We start from the raw sequence: 19,521 nt of genomic DNA, 5'->3' as shown, positions 1-19,521 counted from the left end.
GCAAAGAATCTAGTGTGTTCCACATCATGGGAAAAAGGGCAATGTATAGAATTTGTCTAGAGGTGTGCTTACCGGGCTGTGCAGCACCCTTAATGAACAAGTGGAAAGAGTCTTTACCTGCAGGAGCATTTCTCACTCCAAATTGGGATGAAATGTACAGGAGTCCTACTGTTGGACGTACAGGAGACCTAAATTGGAGACTGGTCCATCACGCCCTGGCCACACAGGTGTTAGTTCAGAAGTTTAACCCTGCTGTGTCTAATTTATGTCCTTTTTGTGGTAATGTTGAACATTTGTATCATGCGTTTATTGAGTGCAAGAGATTGTCATCTCTGTTTCTGTATCTGAGCCGAATCTTTTGTAAATTCAAAATTGTTTTTTCTGTTACAATCTTTGTTTATGGACTTGCATGTAATACTAGGAAAAACTCTGTGATTTTTCTTTTGAATTTTTTGCTTGGAATTGCTAAGCTTGCGATTTATAAAACCAGAAAAGCCAGATTAGGTAGTGGAAAAAATGAAAATGCACTTTTTTGTTTCATCGGGATGGTGTCAGCACGTATAAAGCTCGAACATGCTTATCATGTAAACATGGGGAACCTTCTTGTGTTTGAAGAGTTATGGGGCATGGGGGGTGTTTTGTGCAAATGCATTGGAAATGAGGTTGTGATTTGTATGTGAAGTGGAGTTGGAATACTTTGGTTTTATACTTTTATAATAAAAGGACACAAAAGTCTCTCTCTCTCTCTCTCTCTCTCTCTCTCTCTCCCTCTCTCCCTCCCTCCCTCTCCCTCCCTCTCCCTCCCTCTCCCTCCCCCTCCCTCCCTCTCCCTCCCTCTCCCTCCCTCTCCCTCCCTCCCTCTCCCTCCCTCTCCCTCTCTCTTCCTCTCTCTCTTCCTCTCTCTTCCTCTCTCTTCCTCTCTCTTCCTCTCTCTTCCTCTCTTCCTCTCTCTTCCTCTCTCTCCCTCTCTCTCCCTCTCTCTCCCTCTCTCTCCCTCCCTCTCCCTCTCTCCCTCTCTCCCTCCCTCCCTCTCTCCCTCTCTCCCTCTCTCTTCCTCTCTTCCTCTCTTCCTCTCTCTCCCTCTCTCTTCCTCTCTCTTCCTCTCTCTTCCTCTCTCTTCCTCTCTCTTCCTCTCTCTTCCTCTCTCTTCCTCTCTCTTCCTCTCTCCCTCTCTTCCTCTCTCTTCCTCTCTCTTCCTCTCTCTCCCTCTCTCCCTCTCTCCCTCTCTCCCTCTCTCCCTCTCTCCTTCCCTCCCTCTCTTCCTCTCTCCCTCTCTCCCTCTCTCTTCCTCTCTTCCTCTCTTCCTCTCTCTCCCTCTCTCTTCCTCTCTCTTCCTCTCTCTTCCTCTCTCTTCCTCTCTCTTCCTCTCTCTTCCTCTCTCTTCCTCTCTCCCTCTCTCTTCCTCTCTCTCCCTCTCTCCCTCTCTTCCTCTCTCTTCCTCTCTCTCCCTCTCTCCCTCTCTCCCTCTCTCCCTCTCTCCCTCTCTCCTTCCCTCCCTCTCTTCCTCTCTCCCTCTCTCTTCCTCTCTTCGTCTCTTCCTCTCTCTCCCTTTCTCCCTCTCTCCCTCTCTCCCTCTCTCCCTCTCTCCTTCTCTCCCTCTCATTATCATAGACTAGCTGAATGCACCCGGCGTTGCCCGGGTTCTTTTTGAATTAATTTAATCTTCTGTACATCGGTCTGACGCGAGCCCAGTATCAGTTCGTGCTCGACGATTCCTTGTTCTTTCTTCTGTCGGGCCCCGCGAAAGAGAATTTTGAAAGCATGTGTTGCAATCAGTCAGGTATTCCTATTCAGTGCATAAGTTGTACATCAAGAGAATTTTGAAAGAAGAAGAAGATTTATTGCGAAATGGGCCCAGCCCGGCCGAGGCGGCCTCACCACCTAGCTTATAACCTTCCTGGAGCCTGTCCTGACATTTATTGTTTTGGAGGTTTCCTCCTATCTTTCACCGTTCAGTAGATTAGCGCGTGCAGACAAACAAACAAACAAACAAAAACTTTCTTTTGTATACATAGAAGATGAGAGAGCCTTTCATACTGCCCCGTGGGATTTCGTTGACTCGCATTGCATTGCTTTTTTGATTCCTTTGACTGTACACAGCAGATTGCACCAACGAAGTCCTGCCGCCATGATTTGTTTAATTTTATTCGGGATCTGCAGTATATAATTTGATCCGCTTCCTCGTATCTCCAGAAAAGCAGAGGCAATCATTTATTGTCAATCCACCGTGCCCTTGAGTTGCTCTATTGCCTGGCTATTTGTATACAAATTTTCCTCTTCAAAGGTAACAGCGTCTCCCTGATGGCAGATTTCAGATCCTTTATGGTTAAATAAACACATTAAACACACTCGATGTTTGTGCATTGCTGTCAAATCCATTTGAAATTCGTTTTTGGGGCTTGGTTTTGAGGCTACAATTCTTGTCTCCCTCTTTCTACATTTTAATTCCTTCGTTTTGCCTTGTATTAATTGATCTCTGATTAGTTTTTGTCTCTGCAACTCAAACTGCACATTTGCTCCACACTCGGAAGCTTTTATAACACTGGAGTTTTGCAAGTTATCGGTTGTACTGTGACCAAATCACACTTTCTCAGTGTCGTGGACTGCATGCAAGTACATTATTGTTTGACTGTCACTTGTCAAATTTTCGATGCAAATTCTTCCATATCTGTTTTTGGCCTTTATCTCATTTTCTTCTGATAAAACACCACGAGTAATTTAAAAATATTTTGCCTTTCTTCATCTGAATGCTCTTAATTACACATTCAATGTTCTGTCTTATTCTATTAGGATTTGTCATTTTGTGATACTTTGCACAATTTTCTGCAATAAATTTTGTTGTGCGATGATGCGAGCGTGCGCAGCATGCCACGCTGTTGCTGTTAAACCCAGCGTGCGTGTGTGCGGCTTCAACACGTAAGCAGGAAGTGGCAGCTCATGTGCCAGAGGGTTGTAAATTACAATCCAGTTTGTCCTCGCCCCCAGGCCGCTATGGCCGACCACCTGGCTGTGTAATGAGATGGAACTGCTGGCATAACACTTGCCCACTGAAGGCACTCCCAGCGGCTGGTAAAATTGTGTGCCGCATAGAACACTGCCTTGCTTGGTCCCAAGAGCATGTATTCACGGTGTTATCCTGTGCGGGCCTTCAATACAGCTCTTGTTAGTGTGTCAGCATTGTTGATGTGTAACTGACAAAGGCAATGTGATGTTGTGTTCAAGTGTGCAGCCCACAAAGGGAAGGATTAGTAGGGGTAATGTAATTTTCATGGAGGTTTTGTCTTCTTATGCTTCATTTGCTTGCATGACAGGTGGGTGCATGTGGTGTGTGCGGTTGCTGTGACCGAAGCACGCTTTCTCGGCGTGGTGGAGAGGAGGCCTGTGGATATAAGCCGGATCCCACCACCTCGGTGGAAGCTGGTACGTTACCTTTTTGATTTTGTTCACTTTTGGGTCCCCCCCCCCCCGACCCCCCCTTGTCAACGTGGATGCACAGACGGGCCATCCACCTCGGGCAAACTAGTATTCAGTTTATTGCACTCTTGAGTATTAATCTCGTGCCCTGATTATACCTTGACCGTACCTCTACCATATCACTTCATTCCCGTTATTGACTAGAGCACACTTGTTTGGTGCTCTTAACTTTGTGGAATTATCAGTTATACACATTTATGAAAAGTATATTAATTTAAGGGCCATTTACAGATTGCTTATGTAAAGAGAAGACATGGGAGATTAAGAGAGAGAGAGAGAGAGTGTGTGTTGAGAAGAAAATGTTGAAGCAGTGTGGGGTTGGGGACGGGGGTTGGGAAGGGGTTGGGAGGTGAAATGGTGTGAACATTGGATTCAGGGGAAAGAGGACCTAAGGGGGCAAATGAAGTGTGGGAAGTATGTTGAAACGTATACTCAGCCATTGTATACATAATATGTAAATGATACCTTGAGGTAACACTACAATAAATAAAAGTTAAAAAAGCTAATTGCCTGGGTTGTTGTTTTTGTGGGGGCGGGAGGGGGTTCAACGTCAACAACAACAACAGGCATTTTAAGGCCATTTTCCCTGCTAGAGCAGGGGTTAGCCTTGTGGTCCCCATGACAATCTTCTCCATTTTGCCCTATTTTCTGCATCTCTCCTTGGTAACCCCCTTGCCCACATTTCTTCTTCCACCATCTTTAGCCAAGTCTTTCTCGGTCTTCCCCGTCCTCTACTTCCTTCTACATTCATTTCCATCACTCTTCTCAACCAGTCACTTTCATCCTTCCTCAACACATGACCAAACCATCTCAACCTGTTCCTCTTCACAGCATCAATCACAGGCTCTATTCCCATCATCTTTCACAATTCATCATTTGTCTTCCTCTCTCTCAACGATACTCCACACATCCACCGAACCATTCGCATTTCCACCCTTTCCAGCCTTCGTTGCTGCTCTAAACGTCAACTGTAAATTAAAATGTTCCTGCATGGCAGAAACGATTCGTTTTGATTTAGCGTTTTTATTTTTCATTTCCAGTGCTACTAAATATATGGTTCCTTTTTTTATTGTAATTGTGTGCTAAGTGCCCTGTACTAGTTTTGAAAATGTGGAGATCCATCGCAAGTGATTGGACGTCAGTGAGAATTGGAACGATGATTAATATGAGCTTATTATAATGAACATACGGTGATCATGAATCCCCTTTGTCCCCCACTTGCTCCTCATTTAGATGTCTCCCACTTGCTCCTCATTTAGATGTCTCCCACTTCACTGATAGTTGTGTCAACAACTTAAGGGCTGACTTTCGCATGCAGGATGAGGCATCATGTGTGCCATCCCTTTGATAATAATCGTTAAACTGGACGTCCCGTCTGACACCATTAGTTGGGGGATCTTAATGATACCACGGTGTCCTTCGAGAAGAGTAGGCCAGTTATCGCTGGCACCCTGAACAAATTACAAATTCGTGCCATCTTCAATTGAATGTCAGACCTGGTCAGCTGGTTCTAGAAATATTTTGGCCAAAAACGTTCCCCTCAGATGACAGCACGAGAAGGTGCGAATAATTGGGGCTGTTTAAAGTGTCAACAACTTGTTCTTTGTCAATTTCTTCTTTCATTATCCCCGATCTTTGTTTAACCAAAAATAATAAATGTCATCATTTCAATCACTTTTGTATATTGTCGTCTATGGGGTCCTGCTCATGCAGGGCCTCTGTGCTCGAGGTTCAAGACCTCCTCAAATGGCCAAACGATCCTGCGAGCAGACAGCACTTCCCTACTTTGCACCCTCTGAATGAATGGATGAATGATCGTTTTAAGGCCATTTTCCCCGCTAGAGCGGGGGTTAGCCTTGCGGGCCCCATGACAATCATGGTTCCCTGTTTGAGGCAATGTTTTTATGGCCGGATGCCCTTCCTGACGCCAACCCTTGGTCGCCTCTTACGATGCGCAGGGATACGGTGTACCTATCCTGAATCGGGGTACACACCGTGATCATTCATCCCAGCAAGCTGGTACTCAATTTGCCGACCTCGGGATTCCTGGGTTGTTGAACGGCATGCATATTTGTTTATTGTCGTTGATTATGTACCAAAAGTATCTACTATTCCCGAAGGGGGAATAATCAATAGCAGGCACATGGAGCATGGTTTTTGTTGCATGACAGGCTGAGTCAACCCCCCTGGCGTTAATTCAGTGATCGAGCGGGATTCGAACCCAGGATCCTCGGATCCCAAGCCCTAACCCTAACCAAGCCCTAACCGCTAAGCCAACACCAGGGATGATAGTGGGAATACATAATACAATTTAATACTCCCCAACCGCCGTTCAAACGCGTTACGAAAATGGCTGATGGTTCAAGTGCACACAAAGGCAAGAATGTGGGAACACATTCCTGAAAATTAGTATGGTTTATTATAAAGCAATGCGGGAGGGAAGACGAGACACTAACGTAAATAAATGGATAGACCTGGCGCTCAAAATAGACAAATGAGGGAGCACACGTACTTCTTATACAAGTGAAACTATAACCCAGCATGGCGCCAATCAAACTGATTTACACAACGAAGCGAACAAGTGAGATTTGGAACAAACTCTGCATAAATCCTTTTGGTTGCTTGTCATTTTTGTTCTTTGAAAGATAATCCCAACCCCCTTAATTTGTAGGCATCTTTAGCATGTGTTTCTCTTAACCATTGCCAGTTTATTAGCTCACCTAGAACGTAGTTCCGGGGAGTTTATGCGATGGCGCGTCGTCCGTCCATCAGTCTGTATGTAAACACTTGCAACTTCTCCGAAACCGCTGATGGGATTGTGACCAACCTTGGCGCAAATGACATTTGGTATGTTGCAACTCAGGTTTGTTCACGAAATTAGAAAAAAAATCGGGGTCTAAGGGTCTACCAGAGCCAAAGTGGATCCAGGTTTGACCCACCCCCCCCCCACCCCCCCACCCCCCCAAAATAGGTATTTGCTTTCTTCTCAGAAAATAAACATGCAATTTCGATGAAACTTGACCACAACCATCAGCCATTATGTACCAAAGTTTGGTCACTGCATTAAAAAATATTGGGCCCTGAGGGGATCTACTGGGGGATGTTGCCCCTCTCCCTTCCCCCCAAAAATAGGAATTTGCTTTATTCTCAGAAACTACACATACAATTCCGATGAAACGTGACCACAATGTTCCGTTCATCACCCATGATGTACCAACGTTTGTTCCTGGCATTTAAAAAATTGGGTTTAAGCGGTCTATGGGGGGGGGGGGGGCGGGGGTTGTTGGGGCGGGGGTTGCCATCCAAAATAGGTATTTGCTTTCTTCTCCGAAAGTACACACGCACTTACGATTCAACTTTGTGCACAACCTTAATCACCCATGTTGTACCAAAGTTTGTTCATGGCATTGAAAAAATCAGTGTTTAAGGGGGTGTGTGGGGGTTTGACCCCCTATAATAGGTATTTGCTCCCTTCTCGAAAACTACACACATGATTTTGATGAAACTTGATCTCAACTTTCATCACCAGTGATGTACCAATGTTTGTTCAAGGCATTAGAAAAGTCTGGGTCTAAAGAGGTATCCCTGGGGGTGGAGGTGGTTGCCACCCAAAAGTTTTTTTGTTTGTTTTTTTTTTGATTAAAGTCTTATGATTACGTTAGTATGATTATACACGCTGCCCTGTCTTCTAGCAACCATTGAAATTGGTTTAAAATACCGTGATACTGTTTAAAATACTTTTAGTATGTGTAGTATACTGCTTTATTCTACCAGATGAGCGCCCAGGATTTTTGCCCATATTTTTAATTTTGTGTACCCATTTACTTTCATCACCTGATGCTGTTTTGTAATCCTGACCATTTCACTGTTGTTTATTGTCGTTGATTATGCCTTTTTTGCAACTGCATGCCGTATTTTACCAATGGATTCTTAGCTTGGGGGCAGTGCTAATTAATAATTTATCAAAATTGCTTTTTTTCCCCACTGATCTATCTCTTTTGGGTTTCAGTCCTCTAAAGGATTGGTACTTCATGCCTCAGAGTAAGGGTTCGCTCTATTGTTACACAGAAATGCATCTATTGCCGAAAACATCAGAAGAAGGCACATGGAGCATGTGTGCAGTGCTCATACGGCCGCTGTCCAACTCCCTTCCACGTGACGTGTGCACACGCTGCAGGTGTCCGCATGTATCCTGATGACTGGCCTTATGCTGTGAGCATCACGTGTGACCGCCACAAATCCGGACTCAATATGGTGAGTGCACATTGCGCGTTCTCTTTATTTTTGCAAGAAAGTGGCATCACATACCCAAAACATCACACTTGATCATTACATCCTTCTTGTGAATGAAGGGGTCTTTGGAAATTGTCCTCATTGCTTGTTCTGCTAAAGCTGTAATGAGAGATGTCCGCAGATGTACTATAATATATGTAACGAAAATATAACACTGGCTCTAATTTGTGAACAGATTATGTTGTGCATTGTTCTGATTTTGGTTCTGTTTTTTCAAGATTACTTTGGGTATTATGAGATTGACTGAAAAATTGGAATGGTTGGATGGTAAGAAGGGAAAGCAGAAGCCTGTGGGGGCTATACCTTCTCTCAATAAGGAAAACAGTATCTTATTGCAGGAGGAAGCTCATTTTTTTAAACCTGTGACATGTCGCAGGTCTACAAGAGCTCTGCGTGGTTGTTGTTGTTGTTGTTGTTGTTGTTGTGGTTCTTGTTCTTGTTGGGGTCGATTTTTGAAATGTGCACCCATTGGTCGGACAGCTTCCGGACTCGACCTACATTTATCGCTTGACTCCACCCACCATAGCACCCAGACAAATTCATATGGCCACCATCTTGGTTTTCTGGTGGGCCGAAGACATCAGGCCTGTAGGTCTCTGCTGATTCATGCACTGTCCGGGTTTTTGTTGCATTAGATCTCCATTGGCTTTGTTTGGGTCGAGTATTGATTGGAAGGGTGGGGAGTGTCTTCAAGTGTTACATAATATATTAAGGGGTGTGAAGACCCAGTTCTCTCAGACTCCTAATTGATATTGAACCAAACCATGAAGACCCTCGTCGATGAATTGTACAACACCTTCAACAGCAAGGATGAGGGAGTTGAACGGACAGAGAAGCAGAAAATATATATGTTGTTGCAGGTTGTGCCCACAGTGCGGTCATTGTTGTTTTTCCTCGATCTGGCGTAGCAATGTTTATTGCTGTGTATGGTTTGGAATAATCAATAGCAGGTCCCTTGTTTGATTGTCCTTGATTACTGTCATCGAAGGTCAGACAACACGGTGCAGACATTGTGCACTTGCATCCGAGCTGTATACTTTGGATTCGGTTCTCCACTTGGCTATAAACTGTCGGACTGGTGTTGCACTAGTCTTGCCAATGAGTGCACCATCCCTGGATTGACGTATACCTGGGATCTACAGGCGTTTCTTGGTGGACATAAAATATCCCACACTGTCTTGGCCTAGCCAAATTTCTGCCACATTGTGGAGGAGCATCGCATCAGCTGCAGAGCCGCATCTCAGTGATGATGCAAGCAGCAGTCCAAATTTCTCTTTGAATCCTTGTCCATTATGCCTTCCATCGACAAGCACTTGATTTTTGTGAATGTAACGTCTGTGTTTTTGTGTTTTTGGCATGATCATGGAGGAGTGGCACACCAATGTCCAAACGGCCACCTTTAGCTTATTAATGGGACTTTTTGACATAAAAGAAAGTCTCACAATTGTTAACTAGAAAGAACTATCAAAGATTGCAGACCCTCAACAGGATTTGATTTGTGTGGCAAATAAATGGAAGGATGTTGATTGCAAAAGAGAGGTCTAAATGGTCTCGTTTTAAATGTGTAAAGGACAAATCTGAAAAGTTGTAAAGGCCAAATGGTTTGAATGTCGAAATGTCTTAAAAGGTATAAATAGGTCTAATGGGTCGAAATGGTCTAAACTCTGAAGTATCCAAAAGGTCAAAGGGATCTAAAGGGTCGGAATTGTCTGAAAGGGTCTAAATTTTCTTAAACTGACTAAAAAGGGTTTAAATGTCAAAGGGGTCGAAAAGTAAAATTTGGGTATTAAAAGGTCTAAAAGCGTCCAAAGGGTAGAAAGGAGTCCAACGGTATTTGGGATTCTAAAGGGTCAAATAATCTAAAATTCAAAAGGAATTTCTAAAGGAGTTCTAAAGGTCCTTAAGGGATGTGAGGGGTCTCGGGTTTTGATGTTATTGTGGGTCTTGAGAGGTCTTTGGGGTTTTGTGGATCTTCGGGATTTTATTGGGTCTTTAAGAGGTCTTGGGGTTTTTATGGGGTCTTAGGATTTTTAATTTAAAGGGTCTTCGTGTTTTAAAGGGTATTAATGCCATTAACAGTCTTGAAGAGTCTTAGGAGTCTTAAAGGGTCTCAAGGGGTGTAAAGGTATATTGGTGTCGAATGTAATTAATACACATAGTTGTGTTCTGTGCAGACAGACAAACAAACAAACGGACTCAAATGCAATATCCTCTCCTCTGGTGAGGGTAGATATTCCTTTTCTTTCAGTCACTAGTTTTCTGGACACATTTCTTGTTTTCTTTGTTTTTCAAACAGTTACTTTTGGTTGGTTTACTATTTGAAATCACAGAAGCTTATTTGGTCCACAACATAATTATAAAGCAAGACTCTTAATTGTTTTATTTTATTGTAAACACTCCATGGGACTGGGTCACTTACCTTTCTGAATATGCTTTTCGCTTATCCCAATTACTTTCGCATTTGCTGTTTGGGAATGTACTTAGCTATTAACAGATGTTAATGTTGAGTACATAAGTATCAAGTCTTGGCACGTTTGGATCAATCGGTTGAAGGTGTGCACTGCATTGCTACATAGTGGCCACCACAAAGCCTCGCCCGCATCCCTATTGTGTTGAAAAAACAGGTATTCTGAATTTGCCGCTGGTTTGTGCCAGAGAGGGAACGAATTCTTAGTTGCTCTAACAGTCTAACTTTAATAAAAAGATGATGCATTACAGCAAATGCTGTCATGGAGATTATTTTTTTTATTTTTTTTTGTATACAGGATCAAGCCTCGTGAAAGAGCTAACATTTATCACAAAAAAAAAATCACAGACACACAAAGTATATAATAAGGGAAGCGGTAGACAAGATGGGGAGAGAAGCGGAAGCACACAAACGCAACATTTGAGAGCAGGGACATCGGGAGATCTGTGGGAAGGAGAGGGCTTGGGGGTAGGAGGCGTGGGAAGGGGAGGGAGGGGTGGGAGAAGTATAAAACACAATCACACCAAGGACTTCCAGGAAGGAAGTTGGTATTTCAGAAAAGTGAATCTGGGGTGAAATTAGCAAGGGTAGAAAAGTTCAAGGTTTTGGATGGGGATGTTTTAAAGACCTGGAAGGAGTGGGATTGAAGAGAGTGAGGGAGTTTGTTCCAGAGGCGGGAGAAAAGAGGAATGAAGGAGTGAAGGTGAGCAGAGAGTCTTGATTTTGGCAGTTTAACCATAATAGAGTTGCAGGCAGATCTTGTGCGACCTGTAGGAATATTTGGTGGACAGAGCCCAGAGAGAGCTGGGGGAGCAAAGCCAGAGAGGAGTCGGTAGAAGACGGAAAGACCACCAACCTGCCTGCGGTGAGTAAGTGAAAGGCCCTCGGAGTTAGCCTCATCGCGGGAGATTCCAGCACCAGTAGATTTCACTCCTGTTTGTTTGTTATTTGCAAAATCAAAGATTTTTCAAGTATATTGGTTGGTCTACTTTGTTATTCTATCTGTTTGTCAAACGTCTATAGGTCACAATTCTAAACCGATAGTCATGAAACTTTACCAAGCTGTAGGGGTAGTCACGACTGAGAAGCCGATTGATTTTGGCCTATTGATTTTGAAGACAAAGGTCAAACTTCTAAAATCGTCATTTTTCATCCGATCGATTTGAAAGTTAAACAGGATTTGCATATTGGGTCACTAAATTGGGAAACCAACTTTTTTTAAGTCATAAAGTCAAACTTCTAAAATCATCAATTTTCATCAGAAAAATCGTCCAATTCTCATTCGATCGACCAGAAAAGTAAGAAGCAATTGCATCGTTCCTTTCTGAATTGGGAAACAAACTATGTTTGAGGTCAAAGGTCAATTTCTGTTCAAAACTTCTAAAATCATTAACTTTCATCCTATTGGTTCACGAGTTATTGGTTCACGAGTTATCAAGTGACCACTATATTCGTCGTGTGTGTGTGTGTGTGCGTGCGTGTGTGTGCATGCGTGCGTGTGTGCGTCCGTCCGTCCGTCCACAGCATAACTACCCGACGATATCATCCGATCTTGATGAAATTTGGGTGGGAGGTTGATATCATGATCTAGTTGTGTCCTGCCTAGAGTGGGCGTATTGCGCCCATTGTGGGCGGAGCGACACCCGAAAAAGATGTCTTTTCAGGGGGTAATCAAGTTCAAGCTACATCTTCTCCGAGGGGTTTGGTGGAGTCTGACTGGGGTTTTTCGTTATTTGGTTAGGCCAATGTCATGAGTCTAGCCCCACGGAGCCCGCTGATTCTTTTTTTTCTTTTTCTTTTTTTTCCCCCCCCCCATTTTTCACCGAATTTTTGGTATTGTGTAGCTAACTAACCTCATAACTGATTATACATTATTTTCTATCTCATTTCAAGGTCAGTAACCTTCGTTTTGACATTTCCGGGCCTGGCCTGTCCGGGCCTGTTTCGGTTATAGTCCGTCCTTTGTCATTGAATACAGCCTGGTGTTGGCTTAGCGGTTAGGGTGCCGGCTTGGGATCCTAGGATCCTGGGTTCGAATCCCGGTCGATTGCTGAATTAACGCCAGGGGGGTTGACTCAGCCTGTCATCCTTCCGAGGTCGGCAAATTGAGTACCAGCTTGCTGGGATGAATGATCATGGTGTGTACCCCGGTTTAGAATAGGCACACCGTATCCCTGCGCATCGTAAGAGGCGACCAAGGGTTGGCGTCAGGAAGGGCATCCGGCCTTAAAAAAAAAACATTGCCTCAAACAGGGAACCATGATTGTCATGGGGCCCGCAAGGCCAACCCCCACTCTAGCGAGGGAAAATGGCCTTAAAACGATCATTCATTCATTCTTTGTCATTGAATACCGCTCACTCGTGAACCATCGTCGTCTCCTGACTTGTTAACTTTAAAATAAAACAGCAATTGCATAGTGCAACACTGAATTGACAGAGCAAATACTTTTGAGGTCAAAAGGTCAAAGGTCAACTCAAGGTTCAACTTCTAAAATCATCCATTTTCATCTGAATAATCGATTTTCATCCCATTGGCCGGTGCTTTGATTAAGATTGTCAATTTTAGTGTTAATGAAATTTACAATTTGATGTATTCATGGTGCCTTTTTAGGCTGGGGAGGGTGGAATCAGCAAGTATTGTGCTCTGCACGACGTCTTTCTTGTTACTTGCCGGGAAAGATTCCGGCAAGTATGTTGGTTGGTTGGTTTGTCTGTCTGTTTGTGCACAGCACGACGTCTACATCGTTGTACATAGCATCGCCATACTTTACACACATATGTGGCTTGCCCTGGAATAGACTGTGCCCAATTTTTAACTCTCTCGGCCCAAGCCCTCTATTATGACGTCATAATTCGATAATTCGACGAGTACAAAACTTCATCCAATCAAGATGCAATTTCTTGAGCGCCATGTCGGCATAAACTGGTGGAGAAAAAAATAATGATGACGTCACCGGTCACGTGGTTCGGCCGCCATCTTGGAAAAACCAAAAAACTTTGCACCTCTATACCTCCAAAAGTACTGAATAGAAAAAATTGAGACATGGCTCATTGTAAAGAACTCTCCATGGGGAATTACATGTTAACAATGATGTCATAGGTGCCTCCATTATGGCGTCATAATTCGACAAGCACAAAACTTCATCCGATCAAGATGAAATTTGTTGAGCGTCATCTAGGGATAAATTCGTTTAGAAAACAAATAATGTTGACGTCATCGGTCATGTGGTTTGGCCGCCATATTTTTTATTCCGGCAAGTCCTCGGTCTCTGACCGATTTCTAGTTTATTTGTCTGTTGGTTTGTGAACAGGAATACTGTTCTGTGAACAGGAATACTGGAATACTGTTCTCCCCTCTGGGCCGGTGCTCCTGCGTCACACCTAGCTCGGCTTCACGCTGTTGAAACCAAAGCTTTCAGAATCATTGGTATCTCCCACGATGAAGCTAACTCCAAGGGCCTCTCACTTACTCACCGTAGGCAGGTTGGTGGTCTTTCTGTCTTCTACTGACTCCTCTCCGGCCTTGTTCCCCCAGCTCTCTCTGGGCTCTGTCCCCCAAATATTCCTGCAGGTTGCACAAGATCCGCCTGCAACCCTCTTATGGTTAAACTGCCAAAATCAAGACTCACTGCTCACCTTCACTCCTTCATTCCTCTTTTCTCCCGCCTCTGGAGCAAACTCCCTCACTCTCTTCAATCCCACTCCTCCCTCCTGGTCTTTAAAACAGCTGTTCACCACCATCTCTTATCTTCCCTCATCCAAAACCTTGATATTTTCTACCCCCGCTAAATTCACCCCAGATCCACTTTTTTGAAATACCAACTTTTTTCCTGGAAGTCCTTGTAGTATCCTTGTGTTTTATACTTCTCACACCCCCACTCCCTTCCCACACCTCCTCCCCCCAAGCCCTCTCCCTCCTACAGATCTCCCCATGTCCCTGCTCTCAAATGTTGTGTTTGTGTGCTTCCCCTTCTCTCCCAATCTTGTCTACCGCTCCCCTTATTATGTAGCTCCCCTTATTATTTATTTTGTGTTAGCTCTTTCATGAGCCTCGATCCTGTATACCAAAAAATATATAAAATAGTTTATCGAAAAAAGTTTTGGATGGATTCGGACGAAATTTGGTGGAGAGGTTCGGTATGTGACACGGACGAAATGTTTAGATTTTGGTGAAGATTCCAATCTGGTTCTGGATCTGAGAATTTTTAAAGTGATTTTTCACCATTGAGTGCAAGGGCTAAAAACGATATGAAGCATGATGTGTCAAAAAGCCATGGACAGATTCAGACGAAACTTGGTGGACAAGTTGGGTGTTTGACAAAGACGAATCGATTAAATTTTGAAGATCTGAATCTGGATCCGGATATGAGAATTTTTGAAAATTTGCAAGTGATTCTTCACCATTGAGAGATAGGGCCAAAAACAATATATAGATGATGTTTCAAAAAGTTGTGGACGGTTTATGACAAAACTTAGTGGATGAGTTGCGTAAGTGACAAGAACAAGCCAATTAGCTTTTGGTTCAGGTCTGAATCCATATTCGGCCAATCAAGGGGATACACTAACGTAAACTGTTCAGCCTGGTGGAGATATGCTCTCTACTGAGTGCCGTTCTATTTTTTATTTTTTTTTGCCTCGTCATGTGACGGAGGATTGCTGCTGTTTTTTTATTTTATTGCGGGCAATCTGTGAAGATGGTAGGTTAAGATCTCCTTTTGATTCTGCATCTTGTCTTTGGACAGAGAAACCTGAGCTCCCTTCAGGATGTGACAATCGGCCAGACTGTCATATCGAAGCACAAGAACAGCAGATACTACCACTGTGAGGTCATTGGCTTGTCGACACAGGTCTTTTATGAAGTCAACTTTGACGATGGGTCATTCAGTGACAACCTATACCCTGGAGATATTGTGGTGGGTGTTGTCTCTCTATCCAAGCACATATTAATACTGGTCTCAAAGCAGATATTAAAACTTTAATTTGCAGCTGCCTTAAGCAACCACAAATCAATTTATTACTTTCTTAAATACCAACTGGATTTGTAAAGACTTTGTATTCGTTATTTTTCGAACAAACATTATAGGATTAAGAAAAAGGGAAAGGTAAATTTATTGTTTTGCAACCGCTGACATTTGCTTTTGCAAGGAGAATTGTTCTTGCCTGTCTCAGTTGTGGTGATACATAAGCAATATTATAACTTATAGTGAACTTTGCTATTCCACAGAGCCACAACTGCCTGCAATATGGCCCGCCAGCCCCAAATGATGTTGTACAGGTGCAATGGACAGACACCCATCTTTACAGTGCAAAGTTTGTTGCCATGCATACAGTGCATGTGTTTCAGGTACATCAAGGAGCTTAAATTCTGCCTTTCCGTCATGCATAGCTGCACGTTTGCCACACTGCATGTTTATTTCCTTCTGTGTTACCTTTACAGGTTGAGTTTGAAGATGGCTCCCAACTCACCACCAAACGCGAGGATGTTTACACCTTGGACGAGGAGCTACCGAAAAGAGTTCGCTCAAAATTGGTAAGTAGTGAACCAGTTTGGTTCCATTGCTGTATGATTGTTTGTGCTACCATTTACCGTTGATTGGTAAACTCTGATTTCTTTTCATTAAGACTCAAATAACAATGAAACCCTTTTTATCCCTTCGCCGACATAGTCGCCGGAGGCATGTTTTCTATTTGTCCGTCCGTCCGTCCGGGCTAAACCTCGTTTTTCTCAGCAACCGTATGTCCGATTGAGACAAAACTTTCAGGGTAGGAGTGACACCCATGCAGAATGTTTTTATGATAATTGTGACGTCATAGGGCACATGGTATGGCAGCCATCTTGGATTAAAAGCAAATAATTAAAAAAATATTTCTCGGAAAAATTTGAAACTTGGCACATTGTCAAGTTCTCCCAATGGGGAACAAAAGCATGATAATGATGACATCATCGGTGAAGTGGTATACCAGCCAAAAATGTTTCAATGGAATTCCTTATCCTAAAAATCTGAAATTGCATGCACATGATCTATGACCCATTTGTATTGAAATATTAACTTTATGACATCGTGGGTCACATGGTTTGGCAGCCATATTGGATTGAAGGAAAATATTAAATAATTATATCTGAAACCGCTCACCCTATTGATGCAAAATTTTACAAATATCATCTAACAGCACTGTTGCATATAGTTTGAAAATGATGATATCATAGGTCACGTGGTTTGTCAGCCATCTTGGATAGAGAAACAAACCTTATCCGATCAACACGAGACTTCACAAACGTGATCCCCTACCCATACATATGCAGAGTGATGGCATCTACCCATTGTGGGACTATGCGGAGGCATATTGGCGACACAGTCGCATTGTTGTAGTTCATCCATATTTTAATTTCCTTTAAACTCTTCCTACTAAAAGCACATGATTCATCGTTAGGCCATTTGACCCACTCTTTTCTCATACACAGTTCCTGTGCAATTCCAGAGCACAACACAAACACCAAGATGAAGAACCATCTTTTTGAAAGACACCGTATAATGTATTTGAGTGTTGTAGTGATTGGGAAAATGAGGCTTGAACGTGTATGTATAATTAAATGATGAAGTCAGATTTAGATGGAATGTTTGATGCTTTCCGATTTTCCAAACATCTTGAATTTTATACTACCCAGAGATGTTCCAAGACAGGCTCAAATACCTACCTGCTAGCTCTGACATATGTGCATCACTTGGGCTTTTCTGCTTCAAAATAATGATCGTCTTCGACTTACATTTATAAGCAAAGTAGATCTCCATTGGAAACTAGATTATGTGGCACGTTGACGTAGTCAGAGTTCTCTGCTGCCCAGATACCAATTTCACTGGTCATCTAACACAGCATACGTTTTCAGAATCCAATTTTTCCAGGAATTCCAAATACCTTCATAAGGCAGATTTTGGAACAAGACCTTCCTCTGTACCCACTACTACCACAAATGTCCGTATACCTGTTAATCACGAGGGTTGCACCTCGCCATGCTTTTGAGGCCTATCCGATACTGTCAGAGTTCATATAATTACTGATAAATGGCCTCCTTGATGGTCAGGTGAGGGTAACACAACTGACATCATGAATTGCTGAGCAGTGACGGCTGGGTGCTGTCACAGTGAGAACAATGTAATTTCACTTCACCCCTCAGCTGACTGATTAGTTCACAGAGCACATGTCACAGATTTTCCATTGGTAAAGAAGGATGAGTCGGGATTGCAATGTTTTCTCTCTGAATATTCTGCAATGTGCAAGAGGATGCTTGGTCCTGTGAACAAGGCAGAATTGTTGCAGATCTTCCATTTGACGATGAGGGTGCTGGTCTTCAGAAGGTGACCTGAGTGCAGCAATCGTTGTTCGACAATCTGTGACAGCAGTTCACCCTTGCCATCGGTCTTGCTTACTCTGACCATTGGACGAGTGTCGCTACTGAAGGCAGACATTCTTTTCTCCGTGGGGAGTGGAGCTTTCACCTTAATAGCTGAATAACATGATCCATAATCACATCCTGAGGAAATCATCAGACTGAGGTAATTTTGAATCATCACATTGTGCCGAATGAAGGATGCAAGCATCGAAAATGGTGGAAAGGTGACATTGTGTGTCTATTTATATTTAATTAAAGGCCTTCATCCTCTACCAATCCACGAGTTCAGGTGGAAGCTTTGCTATAATTGGTTTGAGGAACAGACATATATCCAAAGCTGCAAGTCTGGGAATTGAGCCATCGTTTTTGGCAGGCTCTATTTCCTTGATGGTGTCGCTAAACCTCTGCAAAATTTTGCGGTCATGAGGATAGACTCGAGGCAAACGTTCCAGCTTTTGTTTAGCAACGATTGTGTAACTGCTTCATTGCTGCCAAATCTTTTTTGAAGGCGATTCCAGACATGCTTCGATCTGACATCAGGGTTAGAAATATAAACACAGTTGAGATGCTCTACGAGTGCTTTGGAAAGTGCTTTGAGTACGAGTGCTTTGAAAGAGGGTCTGCCTGAAATGACACTAGTTCTAGCGAAGTAGCTGGGTCAACACTATCTTCAACATGAGCAAAGATCTGGAAGAGTTGGCTGAACCCCGGGAGCCTGCTACGGGAGTCTGCTGCCGAAGTTTGGCAGCGAGCTTGACATAGTGGCTATTTCTGGCCTACCTGGCAAGACGAGCATGAATTAGGTTTGTTACTATGGTTTTTTACTATCCTGGAACAGCCCTCGTGTCCATATTCTTTAAACCAACACTGAAATTTTTTTTTTTTTTTTTTTTTGTATCAAGAATCGAGCATTGTGTAAGCCAACACATTGAACATGAAAACATGCAATGAAGGGAGCAGGAGACAAGAGGGGGAGAGAGAGGGAAGCACACAAGCACAACAACAGAAGAGAACAGGGACGTCGGTAGATCTGTGGGAGGGGGAGGGCTGGGGGAGGAGGGAGGGGTACACAGTATAAAGCAAAGGAACACTTCGAGGAATTTCAGGAAAGAAGTTGGGGATTTAAAGAGGTGGATTTGGGGTGTTTTAACGGGGGGTAGAAAAGATCAAGTTTTTGGATGGGGGAAGATAAGAGATGGTGGTGAACAGCTGTTTTAAAGACCTGGAGGGAGGAGAGGGATTGAAGAGAGTGGTGGGAGTTTATTGTCCCCCGTCACACCGCGGAGCGAAAGGGGGACTATGGTTTTCCCGGTCGTGCGTGCGAACATGCGTGCGTGCGTGTGTGCGTAAGCAAAGGACCGAATTCTAATTTGGTGTGTGGGTGCAACCCACGTCAAAATCCAAGATGGCCGCCGCCATGTATGTCTGAACCTTGTGAGCGGAATATCTTGAAAAATAAGCGAAGTACTAACGTCTAATCTGGTGTGTGGGTGTATCTAGGCATAAGGAAGAACGCTATTGAAATTTGGGCCGCCACGTCAAAATCCAAGATGGCCGCCACCATATACATGTCTGAACCTTGTGAGCGAAATATCTTGAAAAATAAACGAACTACTAAATTCTAATCTGGTGTGTGGGTGTATCTACGCATAAGGAAGAACGCTATTGAAAATTGGGTCGCCACGTCAAAATCCAAGATGGCCGCCTTGCGTCTTCCACTTTGTCAACTCACATCACTTCAACGACGAGGGACCTAGGCGTAATGCTTGTTCCAGTGGCGGGAGAAAAGAGGAATGAAGGAGTGAAGGTGAGCAGAGAGTCTTGATTTTGGCAGTTTGACCAGAAGAGGGTTGCTGGCAGATCTTGTGCATCCTGCAGGAATATTTGGGGGACAGAG

The 19,521-nt window shown here is 43.5% G+C and overlaps 1 protein-coding gene across 3 annotated transcripts in view; it reads left to right on the top strand.

The window, feature by feature from the left end:
* The window catches only part of KDM4A (lysine demethylase 4A), a 209,963-nt gene that overhangs the window by 171,418 nt on the left and 19,024 nt on the right, over nt 1-19,521 (top strand). For all 3 annotated transcript variants that reach the window (XM_068118523.2, XM_068118529.2, XM_068118535.2), the window contains exons 17-21: nt 3,312-3,420; nt 7,543-7,728; nt 14,977-15,147; nt 15,459-15,578; nt 15,672-15,764. In XM_068118523.2, coding sequence (XP_067974624.1) covers nt 3,312-3,420; nt 7,543-7,728; nt 14,977-15,147; nt 15,459-15,578; nt 15,672-15,764 — 679 coding nt within the window. The remainder of the gene's footprint in view (nt 1-3,311; nt 3,421-7,542; nt 7,729-14,976; nt 15,148-15,458; nt 15,579-15,671; nt 15,765-19,521) is intronic.

The sequence above is a fragment of the Myxine glutinosa genome, chromosome 1 (genome assembly GCF_964187855.1).
Source record: "Myxine glutinosa chromosome 1, kmMyxGlut1.1, whole genome shotgun sequence".
Classification (NCBI taxonomy): Eukaryota; Metazoa; Chordata; class Myxini; order Myxiniformes; family Myxinidae; genus Myxine; species Myxine glutinosa.
The sequence above is the reverse complement of the archived record's forward strand: the minus strand, read 5'-3'. Positions and strand labels throughout refer to the sequence as shown.